We start from the raw sequence: 22,237 nt of genomic DNA on the forward strand, positions 1-22,237 counted from the left end.
ATGCTAACAGGATTCTAGAAAACTAATCGGATCTTGGGTATTTATAAAATCATGATAAGGGGAACGTGTATGTGACAGTACTTACTCATCTGCAGTTCAAATACTATTCAAAAGAAGAACAGGCATCTGGGATGGCAGAAAACTAGAGCAATAAAACAGTTGATATAAAAAGTACTGGCATATTACCAGAATTAGCAGTAACAGTAACAGCAATGAAGATGTTTACAGTAAGGAGAGCAGAGCGTTTGTGTAACAGATCTAGTCATATCATTTGCTGACAGCTAATTTGAAAGAGGCATAAGAGTAACTCCTCCAGAGTACAAAAGTTGCTTTGCTGCCTGTGTGTGGACGATCGTTTACAAAGGCACGTAGCTGTGCACCAAGCACATAAGGTCCTCCAAACCCTTGGGGTGGTCCCTGACCACGCTGGGGTCCTGCTTGCCCACACACTCTCTGTACAGGGTCTTGTCTTGAGGACAACCATAGGGTGGATCTCAAGACAGGGTCACATTTCTCTCTCCACAACTGACACAACCCCACTGCTCAGCTGGAGATTTTCCAGGGTCGTTTTGCTTTCTCCTGGGACAGGAGTCATGCAAGCACAGAGGAAAGAGTGCACAAGGCCTCTCTGTAAGTCAGGACATTTCCTTCATGCATGATAAAAAGATGTATGGGTTGAAAAGATTAAGCATGAGAGGGAAAGTCTGCCCTAAGACAGAAAGCTAAATTTACCCTCACTAAAACTCAGAGGGCAGCCATTGTACAGCACAATGCAAGTGTTAATCCTTCAGCCCAGCTGAAAGAGAAGAAAGGGACAGCTAATGCTTAATTGGAGTGACTAGTGCAGAACATCTTGGCTGCATACTCCTATGAAATTACTTTTGGTTTAAGGTTGAAGAGTAAAGTAATACTCCTACTGCTAGCTTAACAGCTGAAAATAGCTTTCTGTGGTTTTTGTTTCATTGGTTGTTTTTTCCAAATCACAGATCAGAGAGGACTGTATTGCCAAAGTTTCCAGTTCTGTTGTATACGGAGAAAAGGAGGATGCCGAATTCAGACCTCCATAGTGTTAGTGCTCATTTGTAGCATCACAAGGGGGCACCGCGATTCTAGTAAGTGAGTAAATGGCTTTGCTTCCTGTCAGGCAATGCCAGACAGCTTGTCCTAGCCAAACTACTGGATTAAGCATACAATTTTGGGGAAAGATCAGTCTGAGAGCTCAAATCCCATAATCACTGCTGAGTACAGATTACAGAATGTTCAAAATGTCATAATATTAAATCCTAGTTCCATCAAATAATGCAATTCCCATCCTGGATCCCATGTAGTCTTTTATCTTCAGTTCTTCTACTACACAAATGGTTGCTGTTCAGGAACCAACCATTTCGCTGGCACATTTGTGTTTTCCCTTTGCAAACTCTTCTCATCAAAGACTTCTGTAAAGTATCCAGCCTTCCTGAAAACCACCCAATCTGAAACCACGGGGATATATAAAGGGCTATGTGAAAGGTAAGGTGTCTTATGCAGCATCCTTTCTAGCTCAGGACTGGGCACTTCCTGATTTTATAACTTGCAGCACATTTCTCCTGATTGCTTTGGCTGAGTATTGAGAGAGTATGGACCTTTCTTCTGTCGAACTAAAGATGTTACAGGAGGAGTTGCTTTTGTTGTTATTGTTCAGAAATAGTTTATCTCAAGGTTGTAGCTATGATCATGGCACAAAAAAAAAGTATAGTTTTCTTTTCTCAAATCAACGTTACTTTCAGACTAAGTCTTTGATGCATATTGGTGTAACAGCCCTCTAAAATACTAAACTTTAATTACAGAAGAATGAAATGAAATAACCTGTCCTTACATGAGTTGGAAATCACCAACACCAGTGAATTAATTGATATTCTCAAGCTAGTATCAAATGCTTTTTGTATCTTCTCTTGCTCTAAGAAACCAAATCGCTACCAGTAAAATATCACCCCAACACTATTAGAGAATTATTTCACTTTATCCATATGGACCTATACCACAAGCATGTGCAGCCTTATAAGCAATACCTTCAGAACTCAATAGTTGTCTTGCAGAACCTTTGTTACAAAACCAGAGGTTTTATAAATACATTTATAAATACCAAACACCATTTCTTTCTTGCTACTCTGCTTACTAAATTTTTATCTGATATAACACTATCCTCCTGGCAGGCTGATTGCCACCTACCATATTTCATGATGACCTGTCAATGCAATTTTGCAGTTTTTCCTGCCTTTTGTCTGCTCTAGCACATGCTGATGCTATACACCTGCTGAGCACCTTCCTTCAATAGTGTGTGCTCTTCAGAATTTACTGACAATTTCCTCCATTTTCAACTCATGCACCCTTTCAAATAAAACCTCTTGACAATCACATTTCCAAACACATTTTCAAGCCAATTCCTGCAGATATTTACTCATGTGAATAAACCATATACTGATGAAATAATTCCAGTAATTACTCACATGAGGATTTTATGCAGAGAAGAAATTTGGACTGTAACATCCTTGGGGAAGTTACTGAGCAAGCTGCATACAGGTAACTTACCTGTCAAATAGTTCTCCACCTGTGACCAATTCCAGAACAAGACTGATTTCTGTAGGGGTCTCAAATATCTCCTTCAGTTTTATCTGGTAAAAGATAACAAAAAGAATTAATTTTGCTTATTTGTCTTCTTGTTAAGCATATCACAGGGCCAACAGCAGGAAACAGACAATCGTCAATAAAGCAGAGGATGGTACCAACTGAAGTTGGTGCACCATTTACCTTGCAGTTGAGCAAGTTATGGTGCATGTTCTCTCCCCCCCACTTTTTTGCTAGCTTTATAACTTTTGCATTCTCTATTTTTTTTTTTTTGTTATTTTCATGCTTCTTATACCTCAGCAACCTCTATGTAACACAGGAGTTTAAGAAGCTGCTTTCATTAGTGCTTGTCAACACCCATCTGCCAATCTTTCAGAGTAACTGAATGTAAGACCTTCCCCACTCTCCAAGGATTGACAACACCAACTTCCCCTTTCATTTGCAGAACTTCTTTTGCACAGTTTTTCACTCAACTCTGTCAGTACATCAATAATTAATTTTAAAGTGTAAGTATAGTTGAACAGTCTTCCATAACGAGCTGCTAATGTGCTCATGAGAAGAACCCAAAGCTTTAACCCAGGACTCTCCCAAGTCTGTATAGGTGAACCACAAAAGCCATCTCTCAGGAACAGAAAGAATTTTAAAAAACTAAAGAAACAAATGTGAGTGAAAGAACAAGGCTAAACTTACAATGTTTGGATGCGAAAGGCGAAGAAGAACTCCAATTTCTGTGCGGACAATTTTCTTGTCTACCTGGTTAAAAGTGGGGAGGGAAAAAGTGAAAAATTTATTTCTATGTTCACCATAGAAACTTCTAGCTGCATCACAGGAAAATATATATGAACAGCATTTCTAGATCTCCTAGGAGAATAAGTTGATGTGAGACACACAAGTCAAATATACTGTAAGGAATAATCTTCCCTTAACATGAGACATACTATAACAGAAAAACATCTGCATCTAGCAAAATGATTACAAATGTACATGTAAGTCACACAAGAAGTAGAATATAGGAAAGACATCTGAAAAAGGTGCTAAAATTCCTATTTTTACTCAAGTTCTGCCCTTATCTATCGCTACTTATGTTGGTTCAGTTTATGCCAGGATAGCTTCCTTGTGACACGATGTTCAGCAGCTGTACTGGAAAAAGGTTTCTGCACATAGGATGTGCACATCAAAGCAGTGCAACATACTGTTTAGAACAAAAAAGTGATGCAAAGATCAAACACCCCTAGCCACAGACAGGGCATAGAGTTTAACTTCAACTTGCTTCAGATATATAACAGAATGGTCTATTAACGCAAAAGACTTATCTGTTTGGTTAAACCTCTGAGAAGATTAGCCCTTCCCTTTCCTTCCCATCTCAAATTGCAGTCTTTAACAATCCAGGCACAACCTATGTCCTGTTGGGGGACACCTGTCATTTCTCACAAGAAATGCAGACCTAGGGAGTATTTCACTCAAGAAAAACAACTGCAGCTCTCCCAGAACTTGAATGCTTAAGCAAGCAAGAAAGGAAAATGCTCGTAAGCAAATTATCCATGCTTTAATGTTGCTAAGGTAATTAATACATTTAAGAAGAAACCATCTGGTTTGCAAATATTCTCACAAACCCTAGAGAAATCCTATACTGATGACAATTATAAACATATTTCTTCTGCAGCACTCTTCATCTCAGGGGTTACAAAATGAATGAGAGTCAGCAGGTTAAGTCACTACCTGTTTCCAAACTGATGACACCAATGACGTCAACCAGAAGATTTTGAGGGGGCTTGTGTGGGTTATTTTAGTGGAGGCTTTTCATCAAACACATTTTGGTTTTGTTTTTTTTACATCATATGGGAAATGAACGGTCATAATACATAAACCTTTCAAAGGGACATAAAACTACCTTCAAATTCTTAGTGAGGAAGACACATGCTTAAAAAACAATCCCCCTTTTTAATCACCTGAAAGAAGAGATGTACTTCTCAATATTTTGGTTTTTTCCAGCAACAGCAAAATCTAAATATCAGTCACATTCAAAACTACAGGATAGGCAGAATTTGATTCTCCCCTTGTGCCAATCAGGAATGATTCTAGGTTAGTAATGCCACAGTGCTCTGACAGTGGTGTAAATGAATGGAGAACTAAAGCCCTTAGGGACTTCTTGAAATTCATTAACATTTAACCTCCTTTAGTGGCTCTGCCAGAAAGCAAAATGAAAGAAAGGAAAAACTACTTTGTACTGATTCAGTGCATGCAAGAAGCAGCAGAAATAAAAAATCAAAGAGGAATGACATATTCCATTACCTGGACACCTAATTGGAGGTAAAGAACATAGTCAATAAGTAAATCTTCACAGGTAAATGCCTGCTCTGGGATCAAACACAGGACACTTTAAGCTCTGTGACCATCACAGGCTTTATAAACTTCATTGCCTTCTCCTCTGAATGCAAGTGTTTCTTTGCTCTTGCCTGCTACACACTGAGCAGCAGGTTTGAAGAATGGACTCCTGTGCAGTTTTCCTAAAATGCTGTGAACACCAGCCTGTGGTCTTACTTGGTTTCAATGTCCCCTTGGCATCAGTGCCGCTGTTCAACTCTGGGTTACTTTTGTGAGTACAAATGCACAGTCAGGGGCTCGAAAGCTCACTGCTGGGTAGCAAGGGGCTGTTGATGATTCAGCGAGTAGTACACACTTGCACTGTTTTCATACGCTTTGCACCTCAGACAGGATCAGAAAAATTAATGTATAATATTGCATGGACAGTCATTTCCCCAGAAGAGGTGTTTAGACAGAGCAATTTACCTTATCCAAAAGTACCACTACAAACTGAACAACCTAGAGTTTGTTTTCTGCAGTTTTGAAAATGTTTGTGCATCAAGTGTGCCTGGCAACAAACATGGAAGAGGCTGTACAAACTCTAAAGATGCTTCCTGTTGTCACTGAGTAGTTACAACTGAGAAACTATAAAGGCCTCCTCTCCTCTTGCAGGTGGCAACAAATGAAGTGAAAAAGTGAACTGAGACTCAGTTTCAGGTCCTTGCTTTCCTAGATGTTTACTCTGCAACCGTAGGTGAGTCCCTCTATGATCCAGTTCCTGACCTGACACAAAACAGTAGACTTTCATAATACTTCCTCAGGTGGTGGTATGAGGAAAAGGTACCTAAAAATTCAAGATGCTAACAAGCAATGGCAAATATGCCACAGGAGTGTTAAATATTTATAAGCATCCTGGAAAATGGCTATCAGGAGAGATTTTACAACAAAAGAGTGCATGTATAAGTGATTCAAATTGTTCCAGAGTAAAAGCAGCAGCATATGTAGTCATGGCATTTTATTACAAACAACCTATTTTATCACTTTTATTTTCTTACCTTCCCCTACACTAAGTATAGAGCTGTATCAACACTTATCTTCTTTCAGCTCCTTCCAACAAAATGTACCTACTTATATCAGGGCCAAACTTGGCCTATTTTTAGTTTGGGCAGGAGTATCAGCAATTTAACTACTTATATTCCTGACAGATATTATTTGATAGGATGACAGGCATTTCACTCCATAGTGTATGTTACTAGAGTAACAAATTTTAAAACTCAGATAATTTAACTAAAATATCCTATTACCACAAATATTTGGGCAAATTAAGTGTGTTTGGCTAGATCAAATACAGTGGTCTGATTTGTGTAGATATAATAACTGACAAAAATGAGGCTGCAAAACTGTTTATTTTTGTCTCCTCCTCTTTGGATGCATTTTAAATATGCAGTACAACATGTAACAATTTATCTAAGCTTTGCTTAAATTAACATTTCTCAAAGAAGTGTCAGTGAGACCTTTGTGAGTATATCACAGTCAAGAATAATAAGGTCAGTAGAACTGGTCTGTTTGTGAAGAGAAAAAACAATCAAATGTTAACTTTCAGATGTTTCCCGGTTCCCCTAGTTTAGCGATTATCCTTATACAAGCTTCCTTTATTCTTTGCTTTTAATCTGTGCTAAATGGACTAGAGTATACTTTTGGTCAAACTTTTCATTAGTATAAACTGATTTCTACTTAAAAGATTACTTTTCTCTGTGTGAAAAACTTACACTAATTCCGTACCAGGTCATACGAATGACTGATTGGGTGATTTTAACAGCGGTCCGATTTTACTGAGCTGTATTTTCTGTTTGCAAACTTTAAATTGCAAACAATCAAGAGGCATTTGCTGTGATAGGCCTATGAAGCAGCATTCTGCTGTGGTACATCCGCATCAATTTGAGAAGTCATTTGCCAAGTAATCCTGAAATGGTTATTTATCAGTTCTTCACCACTGACCCTTGGCATGAAGATTTCACTGCCCATAGACCAAAAAAATCAAAGAAAGTTGCTAGATGGCCTGTAATTATTAAACCCCACATCTATATGTTTCCACAGCTCACCTTTGGAGACATCCACATGAAACTCTATAAACGCAGCAAATCTGCAAGAACTGCTTGTAGGTGCAATACAGTCCTGCTTTGTGCTGTGGCTTGTGGTGCTCCACAGTACACTTTAGTAACCAAACCAGGAGCTGTGACTGTAGCACAGGTAAGCATCTGCATTCTGGCTTTAATCTAACTAGATAAAGTACCTGTAGCAGCAAAGATCCATCGATCTGAACTTGGGAGCAAGTGGCAGCCCAAGAACGCCGTGTGCTGAACTGAAATGTCTATCTGTACTGCTGCCGGATGCATGGCTTTGTGGTGTTACCCAAGATCACTAGAAAAATGGTATCATACTGTGTGCACTCAAAACTGCAATCATATGTCCTGTTTACAGACAGACAGACATAGGATTAACAGCATTAACAAAGTATTTCACACAACCAAGGCCCAGGAAGTTAGAACAGCATTTGCAAGGGTGGGTGAATGAAATTATCCATCCCCTTAATTTATATTAAATCATTTACATAAAAAAGCTAATTATTCCTGCATTATTCCTAGTATTTTGTCTCTCCAGTTATTTCACTTCTCTAGCATTAGGCATTTAGCTATTTTATAGATTTGTGTCTACAAACACTGTGTCTTTGAAATTTGATAATGGTCATGCAGTGAAGTAGCTGTAGGTCTATAATCAGTCTATTTCTGATTTATAAATTTCAGACTATTTTGACAAGGGAAGGGGCTGGAAAAATCCTTAATGAAAGCTGAGATTCTTCCACGTTTCCACGCCCTGAGATGGTGAGGTGGAGTGATGCTACAAACCCCTGAGATGTAAAAGTGTTGCTTCTATCTGAATTAAATTAAACAAGATAAAGTGGACTGTCACTGTAAACAGATTAATCCAGCTGCTGCCTTGCAGTATGGTACGCCATCCTGAAAACAGGTGGCCAACAGATGTACAGACCCCTCAAACTTAGCAGAGAGCAAGAAGCAGAGCACATTCCTCATCCTGCAAGTCCAGTCTCTGCTGCCATCCTTTCCCAGGGCACTGTGGACATGCAGGGGCACATCTGGCCAGGTGTGACCACCATGCAGGTTGGGTAACAACAGTATGCCTGAGCAAGCAGTGTGAAGCAGCCAATGCAAAAGGCTCTCAAGGAGCTTCACAGCACTGCCCACCTCAGGGAGGCTGTTCATCTCAGCCCTGCGGAGCTCCTTAGTTAATATCCCACTTACTGACTCATATGAACACCTCTAATTTGAGCAATGAATCCTTTATCGAACCAGTAGGTCAGGCTTTGAGCATGTATTTTTCTGCCCTTACAAGGAGCATGCTGCAAATCATTATTGGCTTGCCAACCACACCCCATGAAATGTGCTTCCAAGAAACAATTTTTATGTTCGTCTCAGCTAAAGTAACTGCTCTGCAGCCTAACCATTTCTGTATTTTATGGAGTCAATTGCTAATTACCATTTATAACTTTGCCATTATTTTGTCTTACAGTTAAGATGAAATATTAAAACCTATACAGACATAGACTACCCACAAGCAGAGCTGCCAATTCCCTGTTAGTCTGAAAGATCTGTTCCCAATTGTCACAATTACACATAGGGTTACCCAGGTTCTCTTGAACCGTTTCAAGGAAAAAAGAAATTATCTTGAATTTAAATCTTGAATTTAAATAAACCTTCACAAAAAGAAGATTCAAAGTACATATTTTCTATACAGTTTTAGGTTTTGTTTTAATTTCAGAATGTCCTGGGTAACAGGAATTCCAGTTTCTGCCCAGCTCATACATAAAATATCTTCTTAGAAAGTCTTTCAGTCCAGACTTCAAGATTAAAACACTCTAAAGAAGACTTTTGAATGTGCTTTTTCATCTGTATAAAGCTGGGTAGTACCACTGAAATCGTGCATCTGAGCCGGTCTATGTATCAATGCAAGATACAGATGTCAGTCTTCACCATAAGTGATAATGTTTGGGGATACAAAAAGTGGTGTGACAGAAAAATCCCAGAACAAATGAAAATAGATGCTTTACATGTGACCCAGTCTATCTCTCTGAGTTACTCTGGTGTAATTCAGTAACCAGCATGGCAGTGGACAGCAGGTAAAAGGAGAATTTTAAAAAGCTGACCCTTCTGAAGGAAAGGATACTTATTTGTTCCAGCTAGGGCATTTATTTAACACCTGCTTCAGGTGATTTGATTCTTTGCATGACCTTTTTTTTGACTGAAACTAAGAGTTTCTCAATTAAAGAATTCCTCCGATGTTTTAGGGGCTGTTCTTACTGGGACATTGCTTGACCTTCTCAGCAAGGTCAGCAGCTTTCTCTTTGTATGGGAGTAACCTTTGTAGTCCTAATGGCCTAATATTACCTTTTTTTTTTTTAAAAAAAAAAAGGTTCAAAATTATCTTTTTTGTATTTTAAGCTTGGCAGACTATTCTGGCTCTATCTCCATTCAAGCTGAACATGAGGTCCCTGAAGAACACATCAAACAATACAATAAAGCACAGCTGTAATTGCACAGCCCTGCAGTATCTTCCATAAACTCAGCAGGGAGTTTTCACTCTGTAGGTTACTGAGAATTTTTATTTTGAGCATCCATAAGTAAACTTGTATTATTAATGCAAAGAAAATAAACTATTCATTATTAGAGCAACTGTTTTCTGTGCACATGTCCACACTTCCAGTTTGCAGCTATAATCCTTCAATTGATGCATATTCTTCAGACTGAACAAGCTTGCATGGAACTACTGCAAGTTACATCAATGTGCTTGCATTTGTCCTGTTAGGTGCCCAAAACTCTGCTTGTACATGTAAACCTGCTGGCTGCAAATACTGATTAACTGAGCTTGTACAAGCATATGCTTTCAAAAAATGAAAGAAATGCACTATCTGCATACGATAGTACTGTTAATCTGTTAAATGTAAATTGTTCCATCAGAGAAGCAACATTTCTGTATCTCATAGTACAGAACATGTACAGCACAGTACATTTGCAGGCAAACCATCAGATGGATAGAGATGATGTGTGGGATTGTATAGACTTCAGCACAGTAAATCACATGCTGACATATCGGATTAACAGGCCCTGCGTCTTGTAATACACGATTTCAGTGGTAAAGCTGACCACATGTAGGTAATATTCCCCAAAGACACACAAGCCTTTGTGAATGGGTTCTATTGCTCACCCACATGAACTTGGTGGCATCACCAAACAGTGAAGGATGGGTCCAGAAGCACTTACAGCTAGCACAGCACTGGTCATTTGCAATAATACATTTTATGGCTGAGTTCAAAACAAGTTATACATTCATTAGAACAGGCCTTATTATATGCTGTGGTCTAACTATCTGACTAATTTGGTTGTTATTTCTGTTCTTGACTCATTTATACACAGATTTCTGTAAATATGTTTGATAATTGTTGAACGGTTTATGCCAACAAATTCCAGGCTATTAGATATTCATGAACTGCTCTTTTCAGCTATTCACTATTTATAGTGTGTTAGTGCCATTGCCACTGTTCCCAAAGCTGGGTGGAGGAGGACGCTTTTAAGATGCAAGAACAATGTGTAAATCAAAAGGTAAGCAGATTTTTTTTTTTTTAGTTCAAAATAGTCACATTTATAGGATTTAGAAAATTGTACTTGGCATTTACTTGCCCATTCCTGCTTTTCACCTATACAGTTACAAATCCAAAACTTTCCTCTCTTCTCAATGAAAATTATTAATTCAGCTTTTATTCTAAGTGATGTAACCAGTTTTAGACATCTGGCATTCTGTAAAAGGCTTCACATTCACACCATCCTTCTGAATAAATAAATTGCCATGTAACAGTAGTCCCTTAGAAATTGAGAGCTGTTAGGTGATAGGACATTTCCTATCATCCTGTACAACATTTTGTCTTAAAGCTACTTGAATTTCTTAGGAGTCCTCAGCTGCATGATAAAGATCTGGAATACGTCATGTGTACTTATCTTATTAGCCAAGTGCAAAGCTCGCTGCAATTTAAGAAATTGCACTTAAATAGTAAGCTAGCATACCCGTCCTTCTCTGAATCAACTCACACTTACAGATCCATGTGAACCTTCAACTGTTATCCAATGAAGGTTTGATGCATCAGGGCTACCATTAATATTGTAATCTCCATCACAGATATCAAATTATCCCATGTGATCAATGTCCTAGTTTTGGCTGGGATAGAATTAATTTTCTTCATAGTAACTTGTAGGGGGCTATGTTTTGGATTTGTAATGAAAACATTGTTGATAACACAGGGATGTTTTAGCTATGGCTGAGCAGTGCTTATGCAGCATCAGGGCCTTTCCTGCTTCTCATGCTGCCCCAGGCTGGGGGTGCACAAGAAGTTGGGAGGGCACACGGCCGGGACAGCTGACCCCAACTGACCACAGGGATATTCCACACCATATGACGTTCATGCTCAGCATATAACGCCGCGGGAAGAAGGAAAGGGTGGATGTTCGGAGTGATGGTGTTTGTCTTCCCAAGTAACCCTTAGGTGTGATGGAGCCTTGCTTTCCTGGAGATGGCTGAACACCTGCCTGCCAATGGGAAGGGCTGAATGAATTCCTTGTTTTGCTTCACTTGTGCATTTACCTATTAAACTGTCTTTATCTCAGCCCACAAGTTTTCTCACTGTTACCCTTCCAATTCTCTCCCCCATTTCACTGGGGGCAGTGAGTGAGCAGCTGCACAAGGCTGAGCTACTGGCTGGGGTTAAATCACGACAATCAACTATATGCTGTACCATTCAATTTTGTAAGCAGTAACATAGATGATGATTGGGGAAGGCCTAGCTGTGAGTCTAATGATCAAATTAGACTCTTGTGTTCAAAATATTTCAGGTGGGATGAAATCATGACAATGTCAGGTGCAGATTAAGTCTTGCATGTTTTCTCTGATGATCCACCCTGAATCTCTGACCTGCTGCTTAAATGACACCCGTACTAGGAGACTTGTAATCTCCTGATGCTAAACAATTTTTCTGGTAGGTCAGCCCCGAACACTGATAATGAGGGGTCCTGAAGTCACTTCAGTGTTGCTTGATAGTACACAGAACCTGTAACTCTACACTTAGAAGAACCACATAAATGACCCCATGCCCCAAAACTGCCTAAAATTTAGAGGTTCTATACTTTATAATCTGAATAACACAGCAAACCAGTAGATCCTCAAAGGAAAGCAGAGAAAGAATTCCTTGCAGAAACTCTTCAGGGACTGAAAATGGACAGTTGGAAAAGGATATAGAGAAGCATGTAGAGATGGTGAGATAGTTAAGAGAGGTAGGCAGACATGTGAAAGCAAGGCCTTATAACTAATTTAGAGAGCTTGCTTCATAGATTAGAAACTGTGAGCTGACTTTCTTGTTAGCACTATGTGTCAACAAATAACATTAGAATTTACAGGACTGGTTTTGTCCCTACATGTCTCCAATCCCTATGGAGGATGTCTCAACTACATTAATGACAGCACGTTAACTTGCCTCCTCTGCCAGGATCTATGAGCTGTGCTGGAAAAAAAAGGCAAGTGACCGAGCAGGCTGAGAACAGCAGGAACATACAGTGGCTTCCCTCTCCAACAGATCACCCCAACCTGTGAATTCTGCACCTAAGATCCATAGGTTGCCTTCCATATTTGATCCTGTGTTCCCTGATGCTTCATACAATTTAGGAGTAAATGGAGGAGATGCTGAAAGGAGGCAATTGTAAGCTATGTAAACTTGAACCAGAACAGGTGAGTATTTGAGTTTCAGGAGACTCATCTATGTCTCCCTTTATGGCCACTGAATTCATGTGCAGATTTGGCAAATCACACAGAATCAGACCTAAAAACCACTTCTGATGCATAAAGTGTGATTTGGGGTGCACTTTCTGTACTTAAAAAAACCTGCAACCCCTGAGGACCCTGTAGGTTCTTATGTTACTGCAGGTAAAATCTGTGGCAACTTCAGCTTTTGGTAAGGTCTAGCTACTCAGTGATAAGAAACTATCATCTGGGACCTTCAACCTAAGTTTTTTGAGGTCCTTATTACAACTGCAATACTCTGACCATACTTTCATAAACTTTGGGACGAACAAGCTCTGTATGAAGCTCAGTGGTAATAAAGCTGTCTCTCTTTAAATCACATTTCACATATCCACTACATGGGAGGAAGAAGACCTGGCTTATAACACACAAGTTCTTAGGTGACATAACACACAATGTAAAAGGCGACATTATAGTGTGTGTCTGCTATAGGCCACCTGATCAAGAAGAACAAGTGGATGGGGCACTCTACAGACAGAAGCAGCATCACATTTGCAGGACCTGGTCCTCATGGGGAACTTCAAGCATCCTGTTATGTGCTGGAGGGACAACAGAGCAGGACACAAGCAAACCAGGAGGTATCTGGAGCGCATTCATAGTAACTTCATCCTCCAAGTGAGTGAGGAGCCAGTCAGGAGAGATGCTCTGCTGGACCTCGTACTCACCAACAAGGAGGGATTCACTGGGGATGTGAAGATCAAAGGCAGCCTTGGTTGCAGTGACCATGAGATGCTGGAGTTCAGGATCCTGAGGGCAGGGAGGAGAGTGAAAAGCAAGAGGACAACCCTGGACTTCTGGAGAGCAGACTCCGGCCTCTTCAAAGATCTCCTTAGAAAAGTCCCATGGGATAAGGTCCTAGAAGGAAGTGGGGGTCTAGAAAGCTGGTAATATTCAAGGATGACCTCCTCCAATCTCAAGAGCAGACCATCCCAGCAAGTAGGAAGTCAGGCAAAAATGCCAGGAGGCCTGTGTGGATAAACAAGGAGCTCCTGGCCAAATTCAAACACAAAAAGGAAGCATACAGAGGGTGGAAGCAAGGATGGGTAACCTGGAAGGAATACAGAAATATTGTCCGAGCATCCAGGGATGAATTTAGGAAAGCTAAAGCCCAAATGGAATTGAATATGGCAAGGGATGTCAAAGGCAAGAAGAAGGGCTTCTATAAGTAGACAGGTGACAAAAGGAAGGGCAGGGCCTGCTGCTGAAGGAGGCAAGGGACCCGGTGACAGAGGACGTAGAAAAGGCTGAGATACTGAATGCCTTCTTCACCTCAGTCTTTACTAGGGAGACCAGCTTTTAGGAATCCCAGGCTCCAGAGACCAGGGGGAAAGGCTGGAGCAAGGAAGATGTACCCGTCATGGAAGAAGATAAGGTCAGGGAAGACTCAATCAAACTGAACGTACATAAGTTCATGGGCCCTGATGGGATGCACCCACAAGTGCTGAGGGAGCTGGCAGATGTCACTGTGAGGCCACTCTCAATAATCTGTGGTCAATCATGGTGACTGGGAAGAGTACCCAAAGACTGGAGGAAAGCAAATGTCACTCATGTCTTCAAGAAGGAGCACCCAGGGAACTGCAGGCAGGTCCGCCTCACCTCAGTCCCTGGGAGGGTGATGGAGCAGCTAATCCTGGAAACCATTTCCAGGCATATGAAGGACAAGTCAGGCATCAGGAGTATTCACCAAGGGCAAGTCATGCTTGACCAACTTGAGAAACTTCTACGATGAAATGACTGGCTTCATAGATGAGGGGAGAGCAGTGGATATTGTCTAGCTGGACTTCAGTAATGTCTTTGACACTGTCTCCCATAAGATCCCCATAGACAAGCTGTTAAAGTATGGGCTGGATAAGCAGACAGTAAAGTGGCTGAAAAACCAGGCCCAGAGGGTCGTGATCAGTGGCATGAATTCTAGTTGGAGGTCAGTAACGAGGGGTGTACCACAGGGGTCAATACTGGGTCCAATCCTGTTTAACGTCTTCATTAAGGAGCTGGATGATGGGGCAGAGTGCACTCTCAGCAAGTTTGCTGATGACACCAAACTGGGAGGAGGGGCTGATACACTAGAGGGACCTGGACAGGTTGGAGAAATGGGCTGACAGGAACCTCATGAAATTCAACAAGGAGAAGTGCAAAGTCCTGCACCTGGGGAGGAACAACGTCAGCCACCAGTACATGCTGGGGGGCTGCCCAGCTGGAAAGCAGCTTGGCAGAAGGGGGATCCTTGTGGACACCAAGGTTTGAGCATGCACCAGTAATGTGTCCTTGCCGCAAAGAAGGCTAATTGTATCCTGGGCTACCTTAAAAGAAGTCTTGCCAGCAAGTTGAGGGTAATGATCTGTCCCCTCTGATCAGCGCTGGTGAGGCCACACCTGGAGTACTGTGTCCAGTGCTGGGCTCCCCAGTACAAGAGAGACATGGACACACTGGAGAGAATCCCACGAAAGGCCACCAAGATGATGAAGGGACTGGAGTGTTCCTCCTATGAGGAAAGGCTGAGTGACCTGGCTCTGTTTAGCCTGGAGAAGAGAAGGCAAATTTTACCTGTGAAGTAAAGTATGCAGGAGGTAGTTATTGATGTGTTATGAAGTGTGGTACTAATTGCCTGGATACAAATACTTTACAGATCTAGCTCCTAGCCTTAGTACCTCATGTGCCCCTCATCCATAAAACATGGAAATGCTAACATATTTTCTCACTGCGGTGTTGCAGTTGTAACACAGTAATGGCACAAAAAGAATAACTGAAATTAGTTATAATGGTGAAATGAATAATTTTCCTGGCATTCTGATTAACAGATTTTTGGCTTCTCAGTTGTAGAAATTAGGGCCTTCATCTGCAGGAATTAGAACTTTTCCCACAAATTCTTGAAAGCCACATCACAGAGTTCTTTTGACTTTGTATTTTCTCATATTATTACATTCAAATCCTATACCTACTATATTTGTTACTCAATCTAGAAACCTACAATTATTATGATGCTATTTCTTCTTGTAGCACTATTCTTTTATCAGTGTATAAAGAGCTAAAACCTATATGAGTGTTATGTATCTTGCAGACAGAATCTAAATTTCTGCAGGCTGATATTCCTGAGAGTACTGCTTAGAGGTCCTCAGAAGTTAATATATCATGTAATCTTTGCAATTCTAAAATAAATTTGAAATCAGAATTCACTCAAAAAAACTGTAAATGAAAGTGACTTGAATACCACAGGACTGAAATACAAATCAAACCATCTTATTTATGCTATTTCTTATTACTTATGGAAATGTTTCCAGCTGTTTTCAACTATATCTACTGAAAGCATGCCCAGTTGGAGTTTCAAACATCTGTTCATTCAATATATACAAAGTATAATGGAATAGCTTGCTGGAAACAAACAGTAGTATTTGAAGGCTGCTTAAAACAAAGGGGGAGGAATAACAAAGAAAGTGGGGTGGGTTTTTTTACATTTGTAGGAAAACATGTTTTTAGTTATTTTTTATTTATTCAGGTTTGGGGGTTTTTTTTGGTTTTGTTTTGGGTTTGGGTTTTTTTTCACTGAAGGAAGCCCTTCCTAAGTGATTCGAGCAGAGAGCAAGTTTAGTTTGGCAAAAATTTGGGATGATCCTCACCCACACACACTAGTCCTGCAGCCATCAGCCATCACAATATTCAGCTTAGAAAGTTGTACTGAACCTTAGTTCCAGTCTTAAGAGATGCTCTGACCCAGTGACGTTATCTCATGGACATCAGACAGTGATGCTGGTTTCATGATTTCTCAAAGAAGCTTCTGTAACCGGAACCCAAAGGCTGTGCCACTTACACAGTTATTGTGTCAGTTTCCACCTTTGGTTTTCCATTCCTCCCTACATGTGGTTGGTCTTTCTCTTAAAGGACATAAGACAAAAGGAGACCACCTCAGCCAAAGAGGATATATTTTATCTTGAAATATGCCAGGGTAACCAGTCTGTCAAGTGAGTACATCCTGATTACAGAGTTCTTGATAAAATAAAGCCTCTCTCTTATAGACCTCACATTTGCCTCTCTAAGGGGCTACAGAGAACTCAGCTTCAGGCCAGAGAAATAAACCCAGGATGCTATGTTTTAAGTTGTACATTGTGCCTGTTTTATTCCAACAGCTGAACTGCCACTACTGAGAAAACACTGTGGTTTCTCATCTTTTGTCCTCTTCATTTTTTCTGCATGCAGACAGTTTTCTGTTAATTCTTTGCTTGACAGCATAGAATAAGCTCAATCTCTCTCCGCTCAAATGAGTAACTGTCACAACTGTGATGACAGGATCACAGCATACATTTCTTAAAAACAACAACTTCCTAAAGTGCAGAGGGAGAAGAGTTTCAGAGATCCCCAGCACAAGCCTCACAGACCACCCATCTATGGAGAAGCCCTGTCTTCCCTGCAGTACAGCTCCATCAAAGGCACGTCTCCAGATTTCTTTAACAGGCTGTAAATAATGAAGGGTTTCTAAAGAGAAGGACTATAATCTCAGGATAGCCTAATATTTACCTCTGCACCTTCACGCAGCCCTTTTGCAGGGTTGTGTCTTTGCTTTAGGCATTAAATATATCCTCACACAGCAACACATTTCATTCTTATTCCCTGTCTTGCCTCTCTACATTTATGTGCACTCGCGACACACAAAGCTCCTCTAGGCTTGCTTAAAGCCATGGAGAAGACAAATCACTGCAGGCAGGAAGGGAGAAAAATCTGCATGGATGGGTTGTTAGAAGAAAATGTGTGGCTCAGATCATTTCATGAAACTTCCTGTTAAGTTATTCAAAGCTAAACATGTGTCATTTGTTTCTCTTTTTTTACTGAATTAATCATCTAAGGGATATTATTTAGTTTCTCAGAACTACTTGTTCAACAATACAATGTATACAGTAGGTTGAGCTTCCTTGAAGTGTGTAACAATGAGTTGAGCTTTATATTTTCCTCTTTTTATTAGCTCATCTTTGTATTTCTGAAAAATAAGCTGTGAATACCAGAAATGAGTGTTAGCTAATTACCTATAAATTAAACAGAGTAAGGAAAAAAGAAATGTAATACGTACTCTCTGTTCTTAAAATCTTAACCCAAGGTATGACTTACTCAGGCAGAGCACAGCAATTCAATCTAAATGGCGACAGGTAAAAAATATTGTTCTATGTTAAGTGATTTTTACACATCACCAGCCCTACAATGTGATATAATACAATACATTGTAATGCAGATGACATGTTAAATAACCTTATGTATGTAGGACAGGCTTTTTTCAATTGCAGAATGGGATTTTTTCCTTTTCTAAAGGATGTCCTATCAATACAGACAAAAACCACTTTTTGCTTTCCAAGGACTAAACCAGCATATTACAAAGCTATTTTTCAGTAAAATTTCCACTTTGACTAACTGGTGTTTGATTTCATAGCATCTAAAGCAAAAACCTATTGGTATTTTACTGCAGGAAAAAAAAATCTTTCAGTTCTCTCTTCTTTTGTAGGGCATTTATGTAAACTGAACTTTCTTGTTCTTCTTTAGACACTATGCATTTGATGGACTTAACTTTTACTTAAAAGCTCTTTCTTTTGGAAGGTAGTGAGTCAGACTGTGGCAGCCAGTATGTATGAGGGAAAACTGGATATAAGCAGTGGAAAACTCAAAGCCTTACTGCCTTATTTCTTTATTCAAAATAATTTTCACTTAAATATTTTTTTCATCTTTCAGAAGAAACGTAACAGTGTGAAATGCACATGAATGAGATGATGACATGGGTGACAAAAATGAGCTAACCAGGAAAAATAAAGTAATCTACATATATAATAGCTAGTACTGCAGATGGAGTGGTAATTAAGAAACTACCATTTCCCAACAATTACCAAGCAATGGCATATGTGATGTGTGTGTGTGTGTGAATGAATAGCAGAAGAGAATGTGTGAGCTAGTTGACATACCTTTTTAACGGTAAGTACTGATGTGCAGTTGACTGTTTTCATGTAGACTTACATATGACACTATTCTTTTTCCTTTTTGAAAAATTTGAAAAAAATTAGAGCATTGCATTGCACATTAATGCAATGTGTTAATTAATACCAGCTTTGTGAGAAAAAAATTGACCTTAAATATACATATATAGGTACATATATTCCAAACATCCGTCATCTGGAGAAAAAAGAATACTGCCATAGCACTTCAGACAAATTGGAGTATTGTTAGGCTCTTGCTTTCTCTGTGGACCAGGTATGTCTGCTAAACTTCACCACTCTCAGATGTCAGTCCAGTAAGAGTACTGACAATTACTGCACCACAGGAGAGAGAGAGAGAGAGAGAGAGAGAGAGAGAGAGAGAGAGAGAGAGAGAGAGAGAGAGAGAGAGAGTCTCATTATAAAGTCTATAGAGAAACAGGCATATGGAGGCAGGAGGCACTCAAATTGTAAATCCTGTAAGGCCACATGGCAGCAAATGGAAATTTTCATTTTATAGCTGCAAACATACATCTTTTTCTCCAAAAGTCAATGAAAGACCAATTTACTAATTCTGACTCCCTCCAAGTGTGATACACAGTCCCCACCCCCTGCCGTGGCACTTGCCTTCTCAATCAATTTGGAAGGCTCAAGCAAAAGCAGCACCCCTCCAAGAAAACAGACCAAACATCTGCATGAGCCTCTTGATTACCACTTAATGCCACCAATTCACTGCAAGATGAAAAATCCAGCCAACTATACTCTCTGTATAGTTGCAAATATATATAGTTTATAATACATATGTTATAGTGTGTGTATATATATGTTTGTGTATATGTGTATATAATATACATGCGTGTGTATAAATATATATATATCTATGCATATATCTGCAAACATGAATGCAACTGAGACTTTATATATATGCCTTTATAGAACATTATAATCTTCTTCAGGCCCTAACTCTAGATATCCAATCCCACTTACCCAGGAGGGAAGCCTGTTACCTTTACATTTGCTCACACTCCCCTCTGCTCCACAGACAAACTATTTGTTGTTCTCAAATTGTCTAACCAATTAGAACAATTAGAGGAATCCCAGCACAACTATTTCCAGCGTATGTGTTGCTTGAAAACTGTTGCTCTGTCTCTGATCTGAGAAAAAGTTCATGTGCCTGAACGTTTGTCTGATTTTGAACATCAGCCAGTCTGCAAGAAGAATGCTGCTTCATAAATACTGATTTTAATTAAAGTACTGAGGAAGTATTAGTTAAGCATCACAAACCCTGTGAGGGAGGATGCCCACACATGAAAAAAATGAAATCAAAATGAGAATTCTCCAAAACAGTCTCTGTAGTTGCATGCCTCATTGATGGAGACACAGAGGGCCTAATATTTCATAATACTTAATCACTCTTAGAGGATAGTGCCTATCAATTAAAATGTAGGAATATTAACCAGGCTATCCTTCAAAGCATTGCTGAGAAGCAAATCAAATAAGTATTATGTCATTTTTATGGATGAGAAAGTTGAACTAAAAAGAAATACCTCAGTCAGCAGCACAGGCTGAATTGGGAATACACCAGGACCTAGGCTCCAGACAACCCAGCTCAGCATCCTGTTCTCCTTTCCACAGAGCATGTTGCTTTATTGCAATGGCAGCTCCCAAATTACTTCAGTTACAGTTGTTAGTACTTGGTAGACCTATAACGTAGGCAGGCACTTGGTGCCTTAATTTAGAAACCGCAGAACAGAGGCCATCTGTTCTCTTCACTATTTTTAAAGCAACTTGTCCAGACTCAGGTAGGAAATTTAAGGCAGAGGATCTAATTTCTTGGAAGGCATTCACCTGCCCAGACTGAGTCAATCTCCAGGCTGGCGCTAGTTCATGTGCTGTCTATCTTTCTCAAAACACACCAAAAGGAGGCAAACGTTTGCAGGTGAGAAGTTTCATTTCACGAACAGCACATAAATATGTTTGCTCCCTTCAGGAATCTTGTGTTCTTCCAATATGATCCACATGCTATATGTTGTTTGCATTTACATTTACATTGTAAATTGCATTTACATTTACATTGTTTGCATTTGCAATTTACATTTGCAGTTACATGATTCGAACCTTTATATTTATTATCTGCATGGAATTTAAGAGATCTGCTAAACCTAGCAAAAATCAAATAATGAGTATATAATACAATCCTACATTTCAATTATGCTCAGGAACTGAGCATAAAGGTTGGATAAGCAAATCAAAGGCAATAATTTAGCATGCTTATTCACCTGTCCCATAGATGTTGTTTTATAAACATATTTCTTTTTGTATCTGTTAAGAACAAGTCCAAATTTAATTTCTTGTACATTATGTGAGAGTTTTTTCCCCACTAATACATACATCAATTTTTCTGTGGACTTCTTTAGCCCTTCTAACAGTTGTCTTTTAGCTGCTCTGGAAGTTATGGTCCTAATTTGCCTGTCAGTTTCCTAACTTTGACAGTCAGACACTTCAGGAGTAAGAACCAGAAGTGTTCTCTGAACTAAATTTTATTCACCAGAAGTGTAATTTAAAGGATTCAAAACTACTCCTAAACTTGGGCTGAATTTGACAAAACCAAAACAAAAGAGGGAACTGAAGCATTCTGTTTCAGTAGTTTTGAACCATCAAAAAAGCATTTTTCTCCTCCTTTTGGAACTGTATAATTTTAATTAATGGTTAAGAATGATTAAACCTCTAAATACCCCCCCCCAATTATTTCATTTTCTTGACAAAAGAAGATTGTATAAACATATTTTCTCCTGTTTCTCTTTGTTGGCTTACTAGCAATCAGAAAAAAAACAAATAGAACCAAGCAAATAATCTAAGAATACTATTTTATTAAGCTAGATGGTGAAGAAATATTAATTAAAGAATCTTCTACGAACTCACATCTCTTCATAAATGTGTATTCTCAGCACTGGCTGATATGTCCTGCCCAAAATTTTATTTGCTCTCAAATGAGAATGCATTAGTCAGGCAAAATGAAAAATTAATCTTATTATTTAAATGAAAAGAACACTGATAGGCATTTTATATTTCTTGCAGTCTATTCCTAGCACACTACTTCAATCCAAAAGGATCATTTGTTTCTTATCTGGGCTGTTCCCATGGGACAAAAGTAATCACTTCTAATGCTTTACTTCACATTACAGTACTGTAGTCATCAGCGTTCACAAATCCAGAGCTGCCAGTCAGTCACCAGACTCCTAATCACACATCACTTGTTACCACTTCCAAAACAAGCTGGACCACCCCCTCCCTGACCCTCACCCTGTTTTAACAGACACTCTTCCTCAGAGAGTTATTCTTGTTTGGTGCAGTGTTTAAAGTCAGTCAGTTTGAATGGAAAAAACGGAGTATTTGCTTTTCCACCATCTTCCTTTGTCTTCTAATTTCCTGTGCTCTTCAGAGCTCCCTTATGTGCACTTAAGAAAAGG

General features: G+C 39.5%; 1 protein-coding gene and 1 long non-coding RNA gene across 2 annotated transcripts in view; one reads left to right on the forward strand and one right to left on the reverse strand.

Moving 5' to 3' along the window:
* The window catches only part of CAMK4 (calcium/calmodulin dependent protein kinase IV), a 174,410-nt gene that overhangs the window by 72,580 nt on the left and 79,593 nt on the right, over positions 1-22,237 (reverse strand). Inside the window, exons 3-4 of the mRNA XM_052777728.1 lie at positions 3,295-3,357; positions 2,569-2,651 (exon numbers count right to left, since the gene is read on the reverse strand). Of these exons, the coding sequence (XP_052633688.1) occupies positions 2,569-2,651; positions 3,295-3,357 (146 nt within the window). The remainder of the gene's footprint in view (positions 1-2,568; positions 2,652-3,294; positions 3,358-22,237) is intronic.
* Positions 1,345-7,132, forward strand: LOC128137086 (uncharacterized). Its single transcript, XR_008233550.1, has 3 exons — positions 1,345-1,509; positions 5,581-5,662; positions 7,006-7,132. It is a non-coding gene; the product is annotated as an uncharacterized LOC128137086 (long non-coding RNA).

Source organism: Harpia harpyja, chromosome Z (genome assembly GCF_026419915.1).
Source record: "Harpia harpyja isolate bHarHar1 chromosome Z, bHarHar1 primary haplotype, whole genome shotgun sequence".
Classification (NCBI taxonomy): Eukaryota; Metazoa; Chordata; class Aves; order Accipitriformes; family Accipitridae; genus Harpia; species Harpia harpyja.